This window comes from Chiloscyllium plagiosum, chromosome 45, assembly GCF_004010195.1.
Source record: "Chiloscyllium plagiosum isolate BGI_BamShark_2017 chromosome 45, ASM401019v2, whole genome shotgun sequence".
Lineage (NCBI taxonomy): Eukaryota > Metazoa > Chordata > Chondrichthyes > Orectolobiformes > Hemiscylliidae > Chiloscyllium > Chiloscyllium plagiosum.
In genome coordinates, this window is record NC_057754.1 from 4095225 (window position 1) to 4115603 (window position 20379).

The window sequence follows — 20379 nt, forward strand, 5'->3', positions numbered from 1 at the left end:
TGGTTTTAAGTATTGTACTCAGTATCTTGCTGTGTTTCACTACTTCTGTATATTACTCAGCCTGTAAATAAATCTGAATATTAGTTTTAGCTGTACCCATTGCTTTAATAGTGTGTTTTATTTTGTTTGGCTTTTCATCAGAAGTTGGAAAATGAGTCAGGCATCCCATATTATTTGGTGAAGTGGGAGGGTAAGGTTTATCCAGTCTACGATATACAGGGACACGGATTACAGATTTTAGTGGTGTATTTTCAATCAAGAATGCAAAGTAACAATGTTCCCCCAAGCTCCAATTTCAGGTTCTACCGAGCAACCTGGCCATAATTTATTTAATATACTGTGAAAAAGGCACTCAGGCTCATGACTGGGACAAAATGTACAATCTGAGGATCCAACCTGAACTTGATGGAGCTGTAACCTTGATATAAAATCAGGACTGTACAGCATAAAATATCAGAGCAGAATTTGGCCATTCAGTCCATCAAGTTAGCTCTGTCATTCGTTCACAGTTGATAAATATCTCAATCCCATTCTCCTGCCTTCTCTCCATTGATCCCCTTACTAATCAAGATCCGATCTATTGTTGTCTTAAATATACTCAACGACTTGGCCGCCATAGCCTCCTGTGGCAATGCTTTCCACAGATTAACCACTCTCCAGCTGAAGAAATTCCTCCTCATCTCACTTTGGCCCATTGTGCTAGTGCTGCACTCTATTCCAAAAACATGCTGCCTTTACTTGGGCCACAGATGGCAGTAAAGCTGACTGTGGCCTGATAAAACAAATGTTAAAGACATTTAATGATGGAATTCTTGAAGGGTTCTCTCAGTACTTTGTACAATCCCGGAATAAATAAATTTGAACTCCCAGTTGAGGGAAACAACAAGACTGTTGTGACTATTGGCTGGGTGGTGGGAAATTTGCACAATTCGTCTCTAATCCCCCACTACCCTGCCTCAGACTGAATGAACTGATCCAGGAAGTGACATTTTTACTAGATCCCTGTTAAAGTGGGAGGTGAATCAGCATTCACTGCACATGGCAGAAACTTATTCAGTGGGCTGACTGTTCTCATATGCAATGAGGAACTGCTCAATGTTACCTTTCCCTTTATTAAACTTATGAATACATTCCAACATGTCTGGCACTCTAAAAGAGCTGTTACGATTAGTTCTACCATCTCCCACACCCCTGATCCTTCTCCTTGGCCCTTTTCTCTCAAATTTCTATCCAATTCCTTTTTGAAAGCTAGTTTTGAATTTCCTACAGTTTGGGCAACTTATTTCAAATGAAAACCCTCGAATTGAGATCATTTGTTTTGTGGACACAATCCTTGACCTTTGATATTTTATATAACTTCAAACATACTGAGTCAAGTTGCTCTAATGTAAACAGACCTAACTGAAACAAACTGATCCTGATGAGTAAGGTGTTTTGAATGAGGAATCAATCCTGTCACCCTTTTCTTAACCTTCTTCAAAACCTCAATATGATGTCAGGAGACCAGAACGGGAGATTGTATTTTTCATGAAACCTGAACCAAACTCTGGTAACATCTATTTTAACTCCTCCTCCTCCTCTATTTTGAATCTTTTCCCTGGTGTTCTCACCCCCTCAATATCTCTGTGAACTCCCCAGCCCTCTAAGACCCTGGCAGTTCTTCAATTCCAGCCTTTTGTGCATCCCCTCCTTGTTTCTTTGTGCTATACCATTGGTGGCTGTGCCTTCAGCTGCCTGAGCCTCACATTCTGGAATTCCCTCGGCAAGCTGTTTGACTCTCCTTTTTTAAGAAGCAGCTTAAAAGCAAGCTTTTGGCTACTTGTCTTTATGGAGCTTGGTGTCAAACGTTTTGTCCGATTTATGTTGCTGTGAAGAGCTTTTGCGCATTTTACTATGTTACAAACATTGTATAAAAGCAGGCTGTTGTGGTTGTCTGTTTCAAAGATAAAATGATCAGATCTGTTTACAACCTGTTATATGTACAACAATCAGAATTTGAAATTATGTCCAATTTCAAAGTGGATTGCTTGTGTCATAGATCATACCCTGAGTATCTCAAACAGGCAGCTCTTTTCCTTTGTGTTTCTGCTGAGGACTCAAAAACTGCTCATGCGGAAGGATGAAAATGTCTGGAGGGGATTGCACCATCCTTCATCTTTGGAGGGATGCTCAGAACAATTGTCCTTCTTAAGTATTTTATCAGAAAAAAAATTGCATTGATATGCTCATTTGTTAAGAGATGAAAGATGCGCGTAAGAAAAGATCAAATTAAAATTTTAAGCATGTTTTTTACTTTTACTGTAAAAGTCACACTCAAGAAAGATGAAGGGTAAAGTGTTGTCATACTATAGTGCGGGTAGGGATGACTTTATCTAACTGCAGTATTACTTTTCATTTTCCACCAGCAAGGGAAATATTATCTGCTTATTTTCCAGGAATCAATAAGGAAAAAAAAACTTCTGTCTCTGGTAATATCTTTGACAAATTTATTTCCATATTCTTTCATGGATGAAATGCAGCCTTTTCGCTTAAAGACCCAAGAATCTCAAATCACAGAATATCTGACAACAATGTACTAGTACTATACATGAACACAGCATGTGTTTGAGTACTGTGCACAGTTCTGGTTTTCATGTGACAAAATGAACATGCGGCACTGGAGAAGATGCAAACAGGATTTGCAATAATGATGCCAGAACTGAGAGGTTATAACCACCAGAATAGTTTGAATAGGCTGGAGTTTTGTTCCTCTCTAGGAAAGAGAAGGCTGAGGGGAGACTTTAGGAGATTGCTAGATGTGGAGAAGGTCTTCCTACTTGAGGTGGGGGAGAGGATGAGGGAAACAAGACTACAAGAAGGGCCCAAAAAAATGGGTTGTCATCAAACAAATGCAATAGGAGATTCGGGAGAAACTTCAGTGAATGGTGAGCATGTAGAATTTGCATGGAAAGGTTTTGGTAACGAGCACACGGGAAAATTTAAGGGGAAACTGGATAAGTACTTGAGGAAGAAATATTGATAAACAGAAGGGTGAAGGAGACTTCTCTGGAGCAGAAATGTGGGCTGAAAGACCTGTGACTGTGCTGTAATGCTGTGTAATTCTGGAACAGCGCCATATGTTTTGGATAGCATTTGTCTGTCTTTAAATTAAAATGTACTATTGGGCTGAAATGATATTGTGTATATGTTTAACTTCACCTTCCCACCTTCTTGCCCTCCCCCTTAATCCCTTTCAGAAACCATTACTGGATCCCATATTGTCTGTATCCATATCCTCCCCCGACACAGAAATCCTATTTTAGATTTGATCACTTTTTCTCACACAAACTGACCCTTTTAGGCCCAACCTCTTTACTCTGTTTCTCCTTGTGTCCACTCCATGCTCTAGGTCTCACTCTTCTCTCTCTCACCCAGAAAATGATGGGTCCAATTTCTGCTCCACGACTTGAGCCTGTAGCCAGACTGACACTCCTCAGGGAGAGTATCACTGAAGGAACACTGCACTTATTGGAGAAGTGCCATCTTACAGGCGAGACACGAAAACAAACCCTGCTTCCTTTGCCCCACCCCACTCCACCATCTATCTATATGGGCAGATGTCAACAATCCCAAGGCCAATGCTGGAAGAAGAATTGTGGGGTGGGAGGGGGTGTTTGGTGGTTCTCCTAATGTCCTGGAACCAATATTCTTCTCTCAACTACTTCCACAAAAAAGACAGATTAACTGCCCATCAATCCTATCATGCAAAATGACTGATGCATTTGGCTACATACCATTCTAAAGTAATGTGCTGTGTATGACAACGTGTTAAGGTAGTGTATGAATGTAAGTATAACATTATTACAAGTCCAAGAACAATTTCAGTAATGCTACCAGAAGCCCCCATGGTCATGCAACTGATAGATGTTTCTGATTCCAATCTAGGCTGCTATTCTCCAACACACTCTCTCTGGGACCAACTCTGCAGGGATTTTCTCCAGTTGTTCCAGCGGCTCTGATCCTGACCTTCAGGACCCCCAACAGGCCCTTCGGACTGAATCCATGTTGAGCGATTCACCTGCTGGTTCCAACCAAAACTTGCCACCTGACCTCAAATTAGATGGTAAAATAACCGCATTGGGGTGAGGAGAGATAATTGGAAAATGCTCGGGTTTCATAGTCATCATGGGAAATTTTATTTTCTAGCCTCATCCTTCCCTCAGGGGCAAAGACTCTGAGCTGTGTTTCTACTCTTGCTTGCTGCTGGGTTTGGCTTGGTGTAAGGTTCCCAACAGTTGAGTAGTCTACTAGTAGTCTACTAAACACACATAAGGGGCAATTAGATAAGGTACATCCAATAGCTAGCCCCACACAAAGTGTCATGATGGAGGAGGAAGGGTAAGGAATGATTCAGAATAACACTGAGAAGACATCTCATTCTGTGAGAGTTACGTTATTTCATCTTTCCCTTTTAGATACTGTGACCTCTGATAACTCCAACACTGAATGGCAGTCACTGGCAGACATAGCTTCATACTGTGATAGCCTGGTACAGTCTCTTTCCTTGGAAGGTGAGTAGGTTGCTGAATGGAACACTTGGTCCATGAAGTGTCTTCGTTTGGTTTTATTCTTAGGTGGGAGGGCGAACCACTTGTTTGAAATATATCACAAGGTGACTGGACTGGTATAAGTCACTGTGGTTCTGGCAAGCGGGCTGAGTAACACTTCCCCTTTCCAAGGCCACTGACCTCTCCCCTGTTGCCCAGGGCTATTGACCCATCAATATGGCCCAGGACAGTTGACCTTTCCCCTTTGCACAGAGTTGTTGACTCTTCCCTGTGACCTTGGGCCAGTGCCCCTGTTAAAAAAATTGCAACACTACCAACAGGCAAAATGGTCCGATAACATCACAGCATTTGCCCCTTTGCCCAACCACTGGAGAGGGGCATTGCTCATCACTGGGCATGATTATTTGCTCTCTGTAGTTAGCCCTGTGCCCAACCCTTGAATAGTGGTATCACAACCTCTTGCAGGTGTCACTTGCTCCAACTAATCTTTTTCTTTTATCAGATGAGAGCACAGTGGAGCCATCCAGAGCTGATGACAAGGTTGACTTAATGGAAGCGGGCAGACCAAGGTAGGTTGATCTCGACATCAGAGGGGTTACGTTAGATGGTCAAAGAATTCTGCAAGTGTGTCAAAGTTTCTAAGGACTCAGAACTCATTGATTTGACTATAAGACCATAAAACCTAGGAGCAGAAATTAGGCCATTCCATCCATCAAGTCTGTCTGCCATTTAATTATGGCTGATAAGTTTCTCAACCACATTCTCCCACTTTCTCCCAGTGACCCTTGATACCTTTTACAATCAATAACCTATCTATCTTTGTCTTAAATATACTCAATGAAGTTTGGATACAGATTGACTCAGTTAGTGGTGCACATTTCAACAGTGGTCTCTGGAGGCCTGGGAGGAGAAACGTAGGGAGGTGTTGTATAAGATAGATAAGTGTTTGACAATAGGGTCCCAGGAGTTGATCGCAGTCCTTGCACCAGTACTGAGGGAGCGAGCACTGTAAGATATGCCATTTTTTGGTTGAGATCTTAAACCTGAGTAGTTCCAATCTGTCCTTTCAGATAAACACTGCTTTGAAAAGCAAAACACAAGCATTCTCTTCAGCATCCTGGGTCAATATTTATTGATCATCTAGCATCACTGAAATCAGATGATGTGGGTCATTATCACATTGTTATTTTTGGGAGCTTGCTCTACACAAATTGGCAATCCTGCATTTCCTGTGTACAGCAGCAAGTGCACTCCAAAAAAAGTACCACAGTGGCATTTTGAGACATCCAGAGTGATGTGATAAGGCAAATAAAAATGCTGCAATTTCTTTTCACCAGCCACTAAAAGGTCAAACTCTCAGACATTGCTAGGTCAGGGAGAGGATGGGTGGTGAGCAGGGCTGTAGTACCTCAAGCTGTCTGTCAGTGACAGTGTTGAGGCCGGCCAGTGCTGTTCAACAGCATGATGGTGCCATCTGTAGGCTCCTGAGAGTTATTGATTGCAAGTTGAATGGAGGGAGGACTGAGTTTTGTAGTTTCCAATGACCTCATCCAGCTCCCCCCAAACCGGATAACACCACTTTCTTACACCCCTCATCCAAACAAGGGAGATATGGGAAAGTGTCAGAAAGTTTCTCGCTGGGCCAGAACACTGGAACATAAGAAATAAGAGTAAGTAATTTGGCCTCTTGGTTTGTTTCATCATTCGACCAAATCATGGTTGATCTTTTGCCTCAATACCATTTTCCCACACTATCTCCATATCCTTGAAAGTTGCCACCCAGGTTGAAAGGGTTGTTGGGAAGGCATACAGTTTTCAGCTTTTATTAATAGAGGGATCGAGTTCCAGAACCATGAGATTATGCTGCAGCTGTACAAAGCTCTGGTGTGGCCGCACTTGGAGTATTGTGTACAGTTCTGGTCACCACATTATAAGAAGGATGTGGAAGCTTTGGAAAGGGTGCAGAGGAGAAGTTTCTTTACTCAGAGAGTAGTAAGGGTATGGAATGCTTTGCCTGCAACGTTAGTAGATTCGCCAACTTTAAGTACATTTAAGTCGTCATTGGATAAGCATATGGACGTACATGGAATAGTGTAGGTTAGATGGGCTTCAGATTGGTATGACAGGTCGGCACAACATAGAGAGCCGAAGGGCCTGTACTGCGCTGTACTGTTCTATGTTCTATCCATTGATAAATTTAGTATCTAGGAATCTATTGATCTATGACTTGAATATACTCATTGACTGAGGCCTCACTGCCCTCTGAGGAAGCAAATTCCAAAGATTCAGCCCACTCTGAATAATTTCTTCTGAATCTCAGTCCTAAATGGCCTGTTCTTTGATCTGAGACTGTGTCCCCTGATTCTAGATCTCTTAGCCAGACAGAAGAAACATTCTTTCTGCATCTGACCTATAAAGCCCTGTACGCTTCAATGAGATCACCTCTCATTCTTCTAAACTCTACACAATAGTAAGGCCACTCTTTTCAATTTCTCCTCATAAATCCTCCCAGAAATCAAATGAGTCTTCATTGCATTCCATCTGGTAAGTATATCCAGTCATAGGTAAGGGAACCAAAAATGTACATGATACTCCAACTGTGGTCTCATTGCAGCAAGACTAATTTACTCATGAGCTCAAATCATCTGGTCATTAAGATCAGCATACATTTGCTGTCCAAATTGTTTGCTCCACTGGCAATTTCAATGATTTATACGTGGGAATACCCAGGTCTTTTCCCACATCTCTCACCATTTAAGAAATACTCTACATTTTTGTTTTAACTGCCAAAGTGGATAGCTTCATATTTTTTCCACAGTATACTCCATCTGCTATGTACATGCTCACTCATGGCCTGTCTAAATCATCTTAAAACCTCTACGCAACCTCCTCATAGCTCACATTCTTGCCTAGTTTAGTGTCAGGATATGCTGAGTTAGCACGACTCAGACATGACTGAGGCTACACTAAGCTTCCATGTCCCCTGGGTTAAATAGTGGTGAAATCAGAATGGAGAAGTCTGGATTCTAGCCCCTGGAACTAACTATCAACTCGTTGCTCATTCCCTTTTCCCCACCTTGTCGGCAATATCTGAGTGTTGAAGGAAGGAAGACATGGACCGTATTACGACAACTCCAAGGTTTGTTTGCCTACTGGCACTCCCTTCCTGCACTAACCAATCAGTGGACAGCCAAAGCCATACCCCAGTAAAATTCAGTGCCCAAAGACGAGCTTAAAGAGAAAACTTTCAGAAGTGAGCAGACAATTGAATTTCTGTGATATGGTCTGAATTGGGATTTAGAGTAATAGAGCTGTACAGCATGGAAACGGACCCTCCGGACCAACTTGTCCATGCTGACTAGATATCCTAATTTCATCTAGTCCCACCTGCCAGCATTTGACCCATATCCCTCTAAACGCTTCCTATTCATGTACCCATCCAGGTGCCTTTTAAATGTTGTAATTGTAGCAGCCTCCATGATTTCCTTTAGCAGCTTATCTTTTAATCAACTTATTTATTTAATTTTCTTGTTTTTCCTCACAGTCAATCTCCGGCAGGCCTCAATGAGAAAGTGGTTCATTTGGAAGCTATTGTCAAGCAACTGCGTGAGAAGTTGATCAAGGTGAGGCAGCAGGATCAAATGGGCCATGCTGTGAGGTCAGTGATCTGTGTGAAATCAGGGAGGAGGAAACAGGCTCACGGGGAACTGAGGGGAGAAAGCCCCTCGCGTACATCATGCAAGCCCCTAAAACTAGTGCAAAAAGGTTAGGGTTAGAAATCAGATGTAGAGGAAGCTTTACTCTGTATCTAACCCTGTAATTTACCTACTCTAGAAGTGTTTGATGGGAACAGGGTAGTGGGAATTTCATTCCGTATCTAGCCCTGTATTGTACCTATAGCAGACTATGGAATGAAAACCTGGCAAAGTTTTTTGAAATACAACAATGGATTTATTTTTGTTTTCGAAAATCAGGAGCAAGAGGACAAGGCTTTGCTGGAGACTGAGGTGGAGCAGCTGCGGCAGAATAACCAGCGTCTTCATCTGGAGTCACAGACCACGGTGTGCCACCTTTTAAAAGTAACTGAATTACTGTGCCGTACTGCCCCAAAGCCTTCATAGTGTGCATTAAGTAGGAGGGAGTGAGAATTCGCTGGTTCTCTGTACCTGAGTGGGACCTGCCTCTCAGTGGCGAGAAAGGCCAGGCAGTTGTATCTGCCGCTGACTCGTTTTTCTCTGGAATCTTTCGGCACTGGGCTGCTGCTCTGTCAGAGTTCCTTTTTTTTTTGTGTTGTGTTATTCTTTCTACTGTGGTTTAGTGCTTCTAGCATCATAACACTGACAGCACGTTGTGACATCCATGTTTCAGGGAGTACACTTTTTGCCTCCTTTGGTGTTCTGCTAAATTTGGGAACATTTTTGCCGTCACTGTATGGGAACAGGAGTTGACTGTTTGGTCTAGCTGGTCTATGCTCCTCATGAGCCTTCTCCCACCTGTCTCCCCCATTTCCACCTCACCCTGTCAGCGTGACCTTGGCAGCTTTTTTAACTGACGTTTCCCTTAATAATTACAAAATATGACTTTTTTTTAAGCTTTATGGAGTCCAACCAGAGAACATGGGGCTTGTAAATGTTAAAGCTCACGGAGGCCAATGGTGTCAATTTCACCTACACCCTCACCTGGACTTTGCTGCATGCTGTGGGTTGGGTTGTGGTGGGGTTGGTGTGATAGCACATGGAACCAACGTGTGGTTAGCATGTGCACCATCTACTGTTTGGCAGTGTGAAGAAAGTGTGCAATTCAATATGGCAGAAAGGATGCAGAGATGCTGATTTGACCTTGTCGATGAATCCATGCCTTCCAGCCTCTCAGCCCTCCAGTGGCCAGGAGATGAAAGACAGCAAATGTCACCATTCATAAGGTGATCAGCCTGGGGTAGACCCTTCGAAAAGGAGCTGGGTTTTCCTTAGCACTTGTGCTGCATCACGTCAAATCAAATTAATGTGGAAAATTACGCCAAGTTTTCCCATAGCTTATGTAATACATTCCAAAGCCAAACAGAAAAATCTTTAAATAAATAATAATCTTTTTAATGTCTTCTGTTTTTTTGTGTGCATCAGTGAGAGGATTGTCCTACTTTGGTCTTGACAAATGTACCCAAATGAAGTTTAGCTACAGTAAGACTGTCTCTACACTGTCACCATCAAAAACTCTCAGGACAGGGGGACAGAACAGGGTTAGATACAGAGTAAAGCTGTGTACCCATCACACACTCCCAGGATAGGTACAGCTCAGGGTTAGATACAGAATACAAAGCTCCCTATATGCTGTTGTCATCATATATTCCCACGGCAGGTACAGCATCAGGTCAGATACAGAGTAAAGTTTGCGTTACATTGTCCTCCTCAAATACACCCAAGTCAGGTATAGCATAGAATTTGAGAGCAAAGCTTTGTCTACACCGTCCTGATCAAGTACTCCCAGATACAGCATGAAGTTAGATACAGAGTAAAGCTTCCTCTATATTGTCCCCATAAAATACTCTTAGGATGGGTACAGCGCAGGGTTACATACAGAGTAAAGCTCCGTCTGTACTATTCCCCATCAAAAATTCCAAAGGAAGATCCAACAGGTCCATCTACATTGTCCTCATCAAATACTCTTAGGGAAAGTTTTGCACTGCTTAGATACTTCTCCCCAGCTGAGGAAATCTTCTCAGTGAAGTGAGGACAGAACAGCATTGACAGGGTCCAAAAAGAAGACCTTGTCGCCCATGTTATCAGTCCTGTTTCAAAGAAATGGAATAAGTGAGGAAACATTAAAAGAGAAAGGAAGATAAAGTGCTTTTAAAAAATACAGTACATTGAAATGAAATTCCAGTCAACAAAAATAACTTATGTGTGTATGGTACCTTTAATGTCATTCAATTGTAATAAGACACTTTGCAGATATTTGCAGGCACAAATTGATATTCTCAAAAGCTTGGTTAAAGGAGCAGATTTTAACTGAAGTTTTAAAGGCACGAAGAAAAGTAGAGATTTTTAAATGTTTGAATTTCAGAGCTTAGGATCAAGACAGTTGAACGCACAGACAATTGTGGAATGCTTAAGATTGGATTTATATAAGAGACCGGAAAGTTTTATACGGGCGGCACGGTGGCTCAGTGGTTAGCACTGCTGCCTCACAGCACCAGGGTCCCAGGTTTGATTCCAGCCTCGGGTAACTGTCTGAGTGGAGTTTGCACATTCTCCCTGTGTCTGCGTGGGTTTCCTCCGGGTGCTCCGGTTTCCTCCCACAATCCAAAGATGTGCAGGTCAGGTGAACTGGCCATGCTAAATTGTCCATAGTGTTAGGTGCATTAGTTAGAGGGAAATGGGTCTGGGTGGGTTGCTCTTTAGAGGGTCGGTGTGGACTGGTTTGGCCGAAAGGCCTGTTTCCACACTGTAGGGAATCTAATCTAATCTAAACATGGAGATTTGTAATACTGGAGGAGGTTTTGCACACACTAAGAATTGAAATCAGACATCATCTCACAGAAGCTGTATTATCCCTTAATAACTTGTGTCTGCAGTAATTGTCAGGAAAATCCTAGATTGCTTCTGTTTTTGGGAAAATCCTAGAACTCTTCAGCCATCTTGAAAATCTTAAACCTCTTCAGCCATCAGGAAAATCCTAGGCCACGACTGATATCAAGAAAATCCCAGGTCTCATCAGCAATGATGAAAAGCACAGATCTCTCCTGCCATCTCGAAAATCCTAAATCTCTACTGACGTCAAGTTAATCTCAGGTTTCATCAGCTATCAGAAAATTCCAGATCTTTCAACCAACAGCAAAGTCCTCTAGCTCTCTGGAAAATACTAGGCCTCTTTAGCCATCAGGAACATCTCAAGCCTCTTTGGATAGGAACTGAAGTTCAGGCTATACTTGCTAAAATGTAACTTTGTATGATCACTCTCTGTTGCATTGTCTTTCTATGTCATGTATACTCTACCTTACCATAGATCCTACAATCCATAGAATTTTCTCCCATTATCAAATCCTCTCTACTCTCACTGACTTTACTGACCATTTAATCTCCTTCCACAGCTATTACTGTTCACATCTGGGCAGTTGCCCTTCATCTATTTGTGTCAAAGAGTCTCAAGGCCAGGTTCCCAATATTCCAGAAGATATTTGACTATCTCAATCTATCCTTGTGTTTTAAGCCTCAAGTTATTTTTTGTTCTGCTCTCTATCAATAGGAGGGGCAAGCCAGTATATTTTTCCACTTTTATGAATATGCAGCCTCCAAACTCAACATCCTTGACATCTGAAAGGTGACATCAACATTCCAAATCTTGGTTGGATTCGATTCAAGGTCCTGAATATCGGCTATTATATTCTGTTTAACTTTCTCCCCCGCTCTACAACAGAGCTTCTTTTGTGGCAACTTTGAATTAGTATTAAAGCTATTGGAAAAACTCAGACATAATTAAAAAGGCTAATGAAATCTTTACACTTATTCTTTAACATGATGTGACTGTCACTGCTGAGGCCCAACATTCATCACCCATAATTTCCCCGGAGAACGTGGCGGAAAAGCACTGCAGTCCTTGGCATGTAGGGACATCTACAATGCAGTAAGGGAGAAGATTGCAGGATTTTGACCCAGTTACAGTGAAGGAACAGCGATATAGTTCCAAGTCAGGATGGTATGCTGCCTAGAGTGGAACTTGCAAGGATGGCGTTCCCAGGCATAAGCTGCCCTTGTCCATTTAGATGCCAGAGCCCTCAGGTTTGAAAGGTGCATTTAAACTGGAATTGGTGAGTTAATGTTGTGCATCCTTGAGATAGTACACACTGCTATCACTGTATGTCAACAAAGGATCGAGTGAATATTTAAGATTGTGAATGGGATAGCAACAAAGCAAGCTGCCATGACCTGCGTTGTATCAAGCTCTTCGAGTTTGTTGGAGATGCACCTATCCAGTAGAGAGTGTTCCATCACAAAACTAACTTATGCCTTATAGATGGCAGATAGGCTTTAGGGAGTTAGGAATCGAATTATTTGCCACAGAATCCCCAGTCACTCACCTGGTCTTATAGTCACAGTATTACTTGTTGGGTCCAGTTCAGCTTCTAGTCAATAGCAATCTCCAGGATATTGACAGTCAGGGATTCAGCAATGGTGAAAGTGAGGACTGCAGATGCTGGAGATTAGAGTCGAGAGTGTGGTGCTAGAAAAGCACAGCAGGCCAGGCAGCATCCGAGCAGCAGGAAAATCGACGTTTCGGGCAAAAGCCCTTAATCAGGAATGAGGCTGAGAGTCTCGGGTGGCTAGATTTAAAAAAAGGGATTCAGCAGTGGTAATGCTTTTGACCATAAAAGGGAGATAAATTCTCTCTTGTTGGAAATGGTCATCACTTGGCATTTGGTGCAATTGTCACTTGCCAATCGTCAGCCTAAGCCTGGATATTGTCCTGCTCTTGCTTCATTGTCAGAGGAGTCTCAAATGGTGCTGAATACTATGCAAACATTAACAAAAATGCCCAGTTATGACCTTGTGATAGAGGGAAGGACATTAGTGAAGCTGCTGTCGATGTTTGGGTCTAGGACACCACCCTGAGGAACTCTACAGTGATGTCCTTGGACTGAGGTGATTGAGCTCAGAAAACCAAACCTTTATGCGAGGCATGACTTCAACCAGTAGAGAGTTCCCCTCTAATTCTCGTTGATTTCAGTTCTGCTCGAGCTCCTTGATTCGTAACAATCTACACTGAGTAAAATAATGCCTTGATGTCAAAGGCAGTCACTCTCACTTCACCTCTTGACTTCAACTCTTCTGCCCATATTTGGGGAGAAAGTGAGGACTGCAGATGCTGGAGATCAGAGCTGAAAATGTGTTGCTGGAAAAGCGCAGCAGGTCAGGCAGCATCCAAGGAGCAGGAGAATCGGCTCATGCCCGAAACGTCGATTCTCCTGCTCCTTGGATGCTGCCTGACCTGCTGCGCTTTTCCAGCAACCCATTTTCTGCCCATATTTGGACCAAGATAAGGACTGAGTGGCCCTGTTGGAACCCAAGTTAAGCATAAGTGAGCAAGTATAAGTGCTGCTTGATAACACTGGTGCTGACAATTTCCATTGTCTTGAAGATTGGGAGTAGATTGATGAGGCAGGAATTGTCCTAATTGGATGTTTTTCTGATTCCGCTCAAAAGGACCGGGAGACAAAGGATGGAGTATTTATGTTGCAGCTTAATATGCTTTGACCACATTTGAGCACCACATTTTGGAAGTGGCACAACACAGATTCATCAGAATGAAAACTCAGTCATAGAATCATACAGCACCATGACAGACCCTTCGGTTCAACCAATCCATGCTAAACATAATCCTAAACTAAACTAAACTAGTCCCATCTGCCTCCTCCTGGCTCATATCCCTCCAAATCTTTCCTATTGATGTACTTTTCCAAATGCCTCTTAAACATTGTAATTTTCCCCATCCACTACTTACTCAGGAAGTTCATTCCACATGCAAACCACCCTCTGTGGGAAAAAAAAGCCTCTCATGTCTTTTTTAAGCCTCTCTCCTCACTTTAAAAATGTGCCCCCTAGTCTTGAAATCTCCCATCCCAGGGAAAAAAACACTACCATTAAATCCATTTATACCCCTCATAATTTAGTCAAATGAGTAAAATGATGAGGCTATTATAGAGTTGGCTTCCAATTCTTTGAACAGAGAAGATTTGAGTGTTTTAAATAACGAAAAGATTTTGAAGGGTCAAACAGGAGAAACAATTGCCTCAAGTAAGATGGTGTAGTTTTAAAATTAGTCTGTTCAGGATTGATGTCAGGAAGCACTTAGTCAATCAAAAAATGGTGGAAATCTGTTTTCCCAAAACAATGTTGTATGTAGAACTCATATAAAAATTTCATGACTGAGAAAGATAGATTTTATTTTGGTTAAAGTATTAATGGTTACAGAACCGAAGCAGGGAATGGAGTCAAGGCATGGATCAGCATTGATTGTATTGTAACGAGGCTGAAAGACCACCTGTAACCCCATTTTGCTTTTGATGGGATGGTAGAGTATGGATTCTCAATGCCATGCGAACTCAAATTTCTGATCTTCTGGGTACATGTCTATGTCTTCACCAAAGTGCTTTTCTCTGGTGATTATCATGTGAAAAGCTGCACATGGTAAGATTAGGGCAGGCAGCTTCATCCTGCGGAGAAGAAACTGATGGCAATGCCTCCTGAGTCATGGAGGGAACAAACTCTGTCAGGATGTACCTTGCTGATTATGAGTCTGCGTCCTCCATCTCCTTCAATGCTGAAAAAGTACATGCATGTGGATTGCAAATGAGCTGTGATGCACCCCGTGATGGAATAACATATCAGAAGTCTCACACTTCTCTTAAGATTAAATTATTCTATTTATGAGTAGACGAATGTTCTGAATATGGGTGGGATATGCTAGGCTTCTAGGGAGAAACTAATGATGGGATAATATCACTGGTGGGGGAGGAATTTTGAGAGGGTCAGGGATTGTGCATGAGGGGGGATAATGTGCCATTATGTATCTGCTAGTTCCTGTTTGATCTTGTCATTTCTCTTTATTTTGCAGATGACAATCCAGGAGGGGGATTCACCATCGTGACGATTAACCCTGGTCTCTCTGACTGCAGAGATTAACTGTGATCCCTCTCACCATTGAGGATTAACTGTGGCCTCATTAACTGATTGGACATTCTCTATACCAATTACTGTGCAATAAACACACTATTCACTCGCTGCACCACACCTCAGTTTCATTCAGTCTCTTGAACACAATGATTGCAGGTAATTTTTCACCCACTGGATGCATCCCAGCTGGGAAGAAAGGATTAATCTAGAGGTGGTGGTGAGTTTGGAGATGCAACAATTAACCTTTGGCATCATTGTGAGTTTGGAGCTACCAGGATTAATCTTGGGGTGGGAGTGAGTTTGGAGGTGCATATCAGGCATAAACCATAAGACAATATAATAAAGGCGCAGGATTAGACCAGTCTGCTCTGCCACTCAATCATTGCCGATATGTTTCTCAACCCTACTCTGCTGCCTTCTCCCCATGTCCTTTGATTCCCTTACTAATCAAGAAATTAAACATATGACTAGCAAACGAATTGGCTACAGGAGTAGGACATTTGACCACTCAAGTCCGCTCAATCTCTCAAGAAGAGCGTGGGGAGACCTAATTACACTAGATTCCTGTCCAGTTCTGACAACCTTTTACCTCTTGGTTTGTCAAGGATTTGTCATTCTTTGCCATTAAAATATGATTCCAAGCCACCTCTCAGTCAGATGGTCATATATTCCAGAGGACTAAGAAAAAAACCCAGTCCAATGTATCGAGTGCAGTAGTGAGTGCGTGCCCAACTCATAGAAGATCAGAACTGAGGGATGCCTCACTGTTGAAAGGTCAGTACGGAGTGAGTGCCTCATTGTTGGAAGGTCAGTACGGAGGGAGTGCCTCACTGCTGGAAGATCAGTACGGAGGGAGTGCCTCACTGTCGGAAAGTCAGTACTGAGGGAGTACCTCACTGTTGGAAGGTCAGTACTGAGGGAGTGCCTCACGGTTGGAAGGTCAGTACGGAGAGTCCCTCACTTTTGGAAGGTCAGTACGGAGGGAGTGCCTCACTGTTGGAAGGTCAGTACTGAGGGAGTGCCTCACTGTTGGAAGGTCAGTACGGAGCGAGTGCCTCACTGTCGGAAGGTCAGTACTGAGGGAGTGCCTCACCTTTTGAATGTCAGTACGGAGGGAGTACCTCACTGTTGGACGGTCAGTACGGAGGGAGTGCCTCACTGTCGGAATGTCAGTACGGAGGGAGTGCCTCACCTTTGGAAAGTTAGTACAGAGGGAGTGCCTCACTATTGGAAGGTCAGTACGGAGGAAGTGCCTCACTGTTGGAAGGTCAGTACTGAGGGAGTGCCTCACTATTGGACGGTCAGTACTGAGGGAGTGCCTCACTATTGGAAAGTCACTAAGGAGGGAGACCCTCACTATTGGAAGGTCAGTACGGAGAGTCCCTCACTGTTGGAAGGTCAGTACAGAGGATTTGCCTCACTATTCGAAGGTCAGTACGGAGGGAGTCCCTCACCATTGGAAATTCAGTACGGATGGAGAGTCTCACTTTTGGAAGGTCAGTGCGGAGGGAGTGCCTCACGATTGGAAGGTCAGTACAGAGGGAGTGTCTCACTGTTGGAAGGCCACTACGGAAGATGTGCCTCATTGGTGGAATGTGAGTACAGAGGGAGTACCTCACTGTTGTCAGGTCAGTATGGAGGGTGTGCCTCAATGTCGGAAGGTCAGTAATGAGGGAGTGCCTCACTGTTGGAAGGTCAGTACAGAGGGAGTGCCTCACTGTCGGATGGTCAGTATGGATGGAGTGCCTCACTATTGGAAGGTCATTACTGAGAGTCCCTCCCTGTTGGAAGGTCAGTACAGAGGGAATGCCTCACTGTTGGAAGATCAGTACTGAGGGAGTGCCTCACTATTAGAAGATCAGTCCTGAGGGAGTGCCTCACTGTTGTCAGGTCAGTACGGAGGGTGTGCCTCATTGTCGGAAGGTCAGTACAGAGGGAGTGCCTCACTGTCGGATGGTCAGTACGGATGGAGTGCCTCACTATTGGAAGATCAGTACTGAGGGAGTGCCTCACTATTGGATTATCAGTCCTGAGGGTGTGCCTCAGTATTGGAAGGTCAGTACGGAGGGAGTGCCTCACCTTTGGAAAGTTAGTACAGAGGGAGTGCCTCACTGTCGGAAGGTCAGCAGGGAGGGAGTGCCTCATTGTTGGAAGGTCAGTAGGAAGGGTGTGCCTCACAATTGGAAGGTCAGTACGGAGGGAGTGCCACACTGTTGGAACGTCAGGATGGAGGGAGTGCCTCACTGTTGGAATGCCAGTACGGAGAGATTGCCTCTCCTTTGGAAAGTTAGTACAGAGGGAGTGCCTCACTGACGGAAGGTCAGCAGGGAGGGTGTGTCTCATTATTGGAAGGTCAGTACTGAGGGAGTGTCTCACTGTTGGAAGATCAGTACGGAGGGAGTGCCTCACTGTTGGAAGGTCAGTACGGAGGGAGTGCCTCACTATTGGAAGGTCAGTATGGAGAGTCCCTCACCGTTGGAAGGTCAGTACGGAGGGAATGCCTGACGGTTGGAAGGTCAGTACGGAGAGTCCCTCACTGTTGGAAGGTCAGTATGGAGGGAGTGCCTCACTGTTGAAAGGTCAGTACGGAGAGTCCTTCACCTTTGGAATGTCAGTACAGAGGGAGTGCCTCACTATTGGAAAGTCACTACGGAGGGGGTCCCTCACTATTGGAAGGTCAGTACGGAGAGTCCCTCACCTTTGGAATGTCAGTACAGAGGATGTGCCTCACTATTCGAAGGTCAGTACGGAGGGAGTCCCTCACCATTGGAAATTCAGTACGGATGGAGAGTCTCACTTTTGGAAGGTCAGTGTGGAGGGAATGCCTCACTATTGGAAGGTCAGTACAGAGGGAGTGCCTCACTGTTGGAAGGCCACTACGGAAGATATGCCTCATTGTTGGAATGTGAGTACAGAGGGAGTGCCTCACTGTTGTCAGGTCAGTACGGAGGGTGTGCCTCAATGTCGGAAGGTCAGTACGGAGGGAGTGCCTCACTGTTGGAAGGTCAGTACGGAGGGAGTGCCACACTGTCGGATGGTCAGTACTGAGGGAGTGCCTCACCTTTGAATGTCAGTACGGCGGGAGTGCCCCACTGTTGTCAGGTCAGTACGGAGGGTATGCCTCATTGTCGGAAGGTCAGTACGGAGGGAGTGCCTCACTGTTGGAAGGTCAGTAATGAGGAAGTGCCTAACTGTTGGAAGGTCAGTACGGAGGGAGTGCCACACTGTCGGATGGTCAGTACTGAGGGAGTGCCTCACCTTTGAATGTCAGTACGGCGGGAGTGCCCCACTGTTGTCAGGTCAGTACGGAGGGTATGCCTCATTGTCGGAAGGTCAGTACGGATGGAGTGCCTCACAGTCGGAAGGTCAGTACGGATGGAGTGCCTCACTATTGGAAGGTCATTACTGAGAGTCCCTCCCTGTTGGAAGGTCAGTACGGAGGGAATGCCTCACTGTTCGAAGATCAGTACTGAGGGAGTGCCTAACTATTGGAAGGTCAGTACAGAGCGAGTACTTCCCTCTTGGAAGGTCAGTACGGAGGGTATTTATCACTATTGGAAGGTAAGTACGTAGGGAGTGCCTCACTGTTGGAAGATCAGTACTGAGGGAGTTCCTCACTATTGGAAGATCAGTACGAAGGGAATGCCTGACTGTTGGAAGATCAGTCCTGAGGGAGTGCCTCACTGTTGGAAGATCACTACGAAGGGAATGCCTCACTGTTGGAAGGCCAGTACGGAGCGAGTGCCTCACTGTCGGAAGGTCAGTACGGAGCGAGTGCCTCGCTGTCGGAAGGTCAGTACGGAGGGAGTGCCTCACCTTTGGAAAGTTAGTACAGAGGGAGTGCCTCACTAGTGGAATGTCAGTACGGAGGGAGTGACTCACTGTTGGAAGGTCAGTACGGAGGGAGTGCCTCACTGTTGGAAGGTCAGTACGGAGAGTCCCTCATTGTTGGAAGGTCAGTACGGAGGGAATGCCTCACGGTTGGAAGATCAGTATGGAGGGAATGCCTCACGGTTGGAAGATCAGTATGGAGGGAGTGCCTCACTGTCAGAAGGTCAGTACGGAGGGAGTGCCTCACTGTCGGAAGGTCAGTACTGAGGGAGTGCCTCACTATTCGAAGGTCAGAACGGAGGGAGTCCCTCACCATTGGAAATTCAGTACGGATGGAGAGTCTCACTTTTGGAAGGTCAGTGCGGAGGGAGTGCCTCACTATTGGAAGGACAGTACAGAGGGAGTGCCTCACTGTTGGAAGGCCACTACGGAAGATGTGCCTCATTGTTGGAATGTGAGTACAGAGTGTGTGCCTCACTGTTGTCAGGTCAGTACGGAGGGTATGCCTCAATGTCGGAAGGTCAGTACGGAGGGAGTGCCTCACTGTCGGAAGGTCAGTACGGAGGGAGTGCCTCACTGTTGGAAGGTCAGTACGGAGGGAGAGCCTCACTGTCGGATGGTCAGTACTGAGGGAGTGCCTCACCTTTGAATGTCAGTACGGCGGGAGTGCCTCACTGTTGTCAGGTCAGTACGGAGGGTGAGCCTCATTGTCGGAAGATCAGTACGGAGGGAGTGCCTCACTATTGGAAGGTCATTACTGAGATTCCTTCCCTGTTGGAAGGTCAGTACGGAGTGAATGCCTCACTGTTGGAAGATCAGTACTGAGGGAGTGCCTAACTGTTGGAAGGTCAGTACAGAGCGAGTGTCTCCCTCTTGGAAGGTCAGTACGTAGGGTGTGCATCACTATTGGAAGGTAAGTACGTAGGGTGTGCCTCATTGTTGGAAGATCAGTACTGAGGGAGTGCCTCACTGTTGGAAGATCAGTACGGAGGGAATGCCTCACTGTTGGAAGATTAGTACGGAGGGAATAGGTTGAAACTTTATTGCTGGAACAGCACAGCAGGTCAGGCAGCATCCAGGGAACAGGAGATTCGACGTTTCGGGCACAGGCCCTTCTTCAGGAATAAGCAGAGAGTGTTCAGCAGGAGAAGATAAAAGGTAGGGAGGAGGGACTTGGAGGAGGGGCGTTGGAAATGTGATAGGTGGAAAGAGGTCAAGGTGAGGGTGATAGGTCGGAGTAGGATGGAGGCGGAGAATCCCAGTCTGGTTCACTGTGATCCTGACCTAATTAAATGTGATCCCAGTCTGCTTTACCGTGATCCTGACCTAACTAT

The 20379-nt window shown here is 44.7% G+C and overlaps 1 protein-coding gene across 5 annotated transcripts in view; it reads left to right on the forward strand.

The window, feature by feature from the left end:
* zmp:0000001168 (signal-induced proliferation-associated 1-like protein 2) overlaps positions 1-15322 on the forward strand; it is a 91073-nt gene extending 75751 nt beyond the window's left edge. For 2 of the 5 annotated variants that reach the window (XM_043682663.1, XM_043682664.1), the window contains exons 12-16: positions 3925-4102; positions 4455-4550; positions 5050-5116; positions 8092-8170; positions 8522-9634. In XM_043682663.1, coding sequence (XP_043538598.1) covers positions 3925-4102; positions 4455-4550; positions 5050-5116; positions 8092-8170; positions 8522-8668 — 567 coding nt within the window. In that variant the 3' untranslated portion in view covers positions 8669-9634. Of the gene's footprint in view, positions 1-3388; positions 3820-3924; positions 4103-4454; positions 4551-5049; positions 5117-8091; positions 8171-8521; positions 9635-15155 lie in introns of those variants that run through there. The other 3 variants (XM_043682665.1, XM_043682666.1, XM_043682667.1) reach the window with 3 other exon arrangements.
* Positions 15323-20379: the final 5057 nt, after the last annotated feature.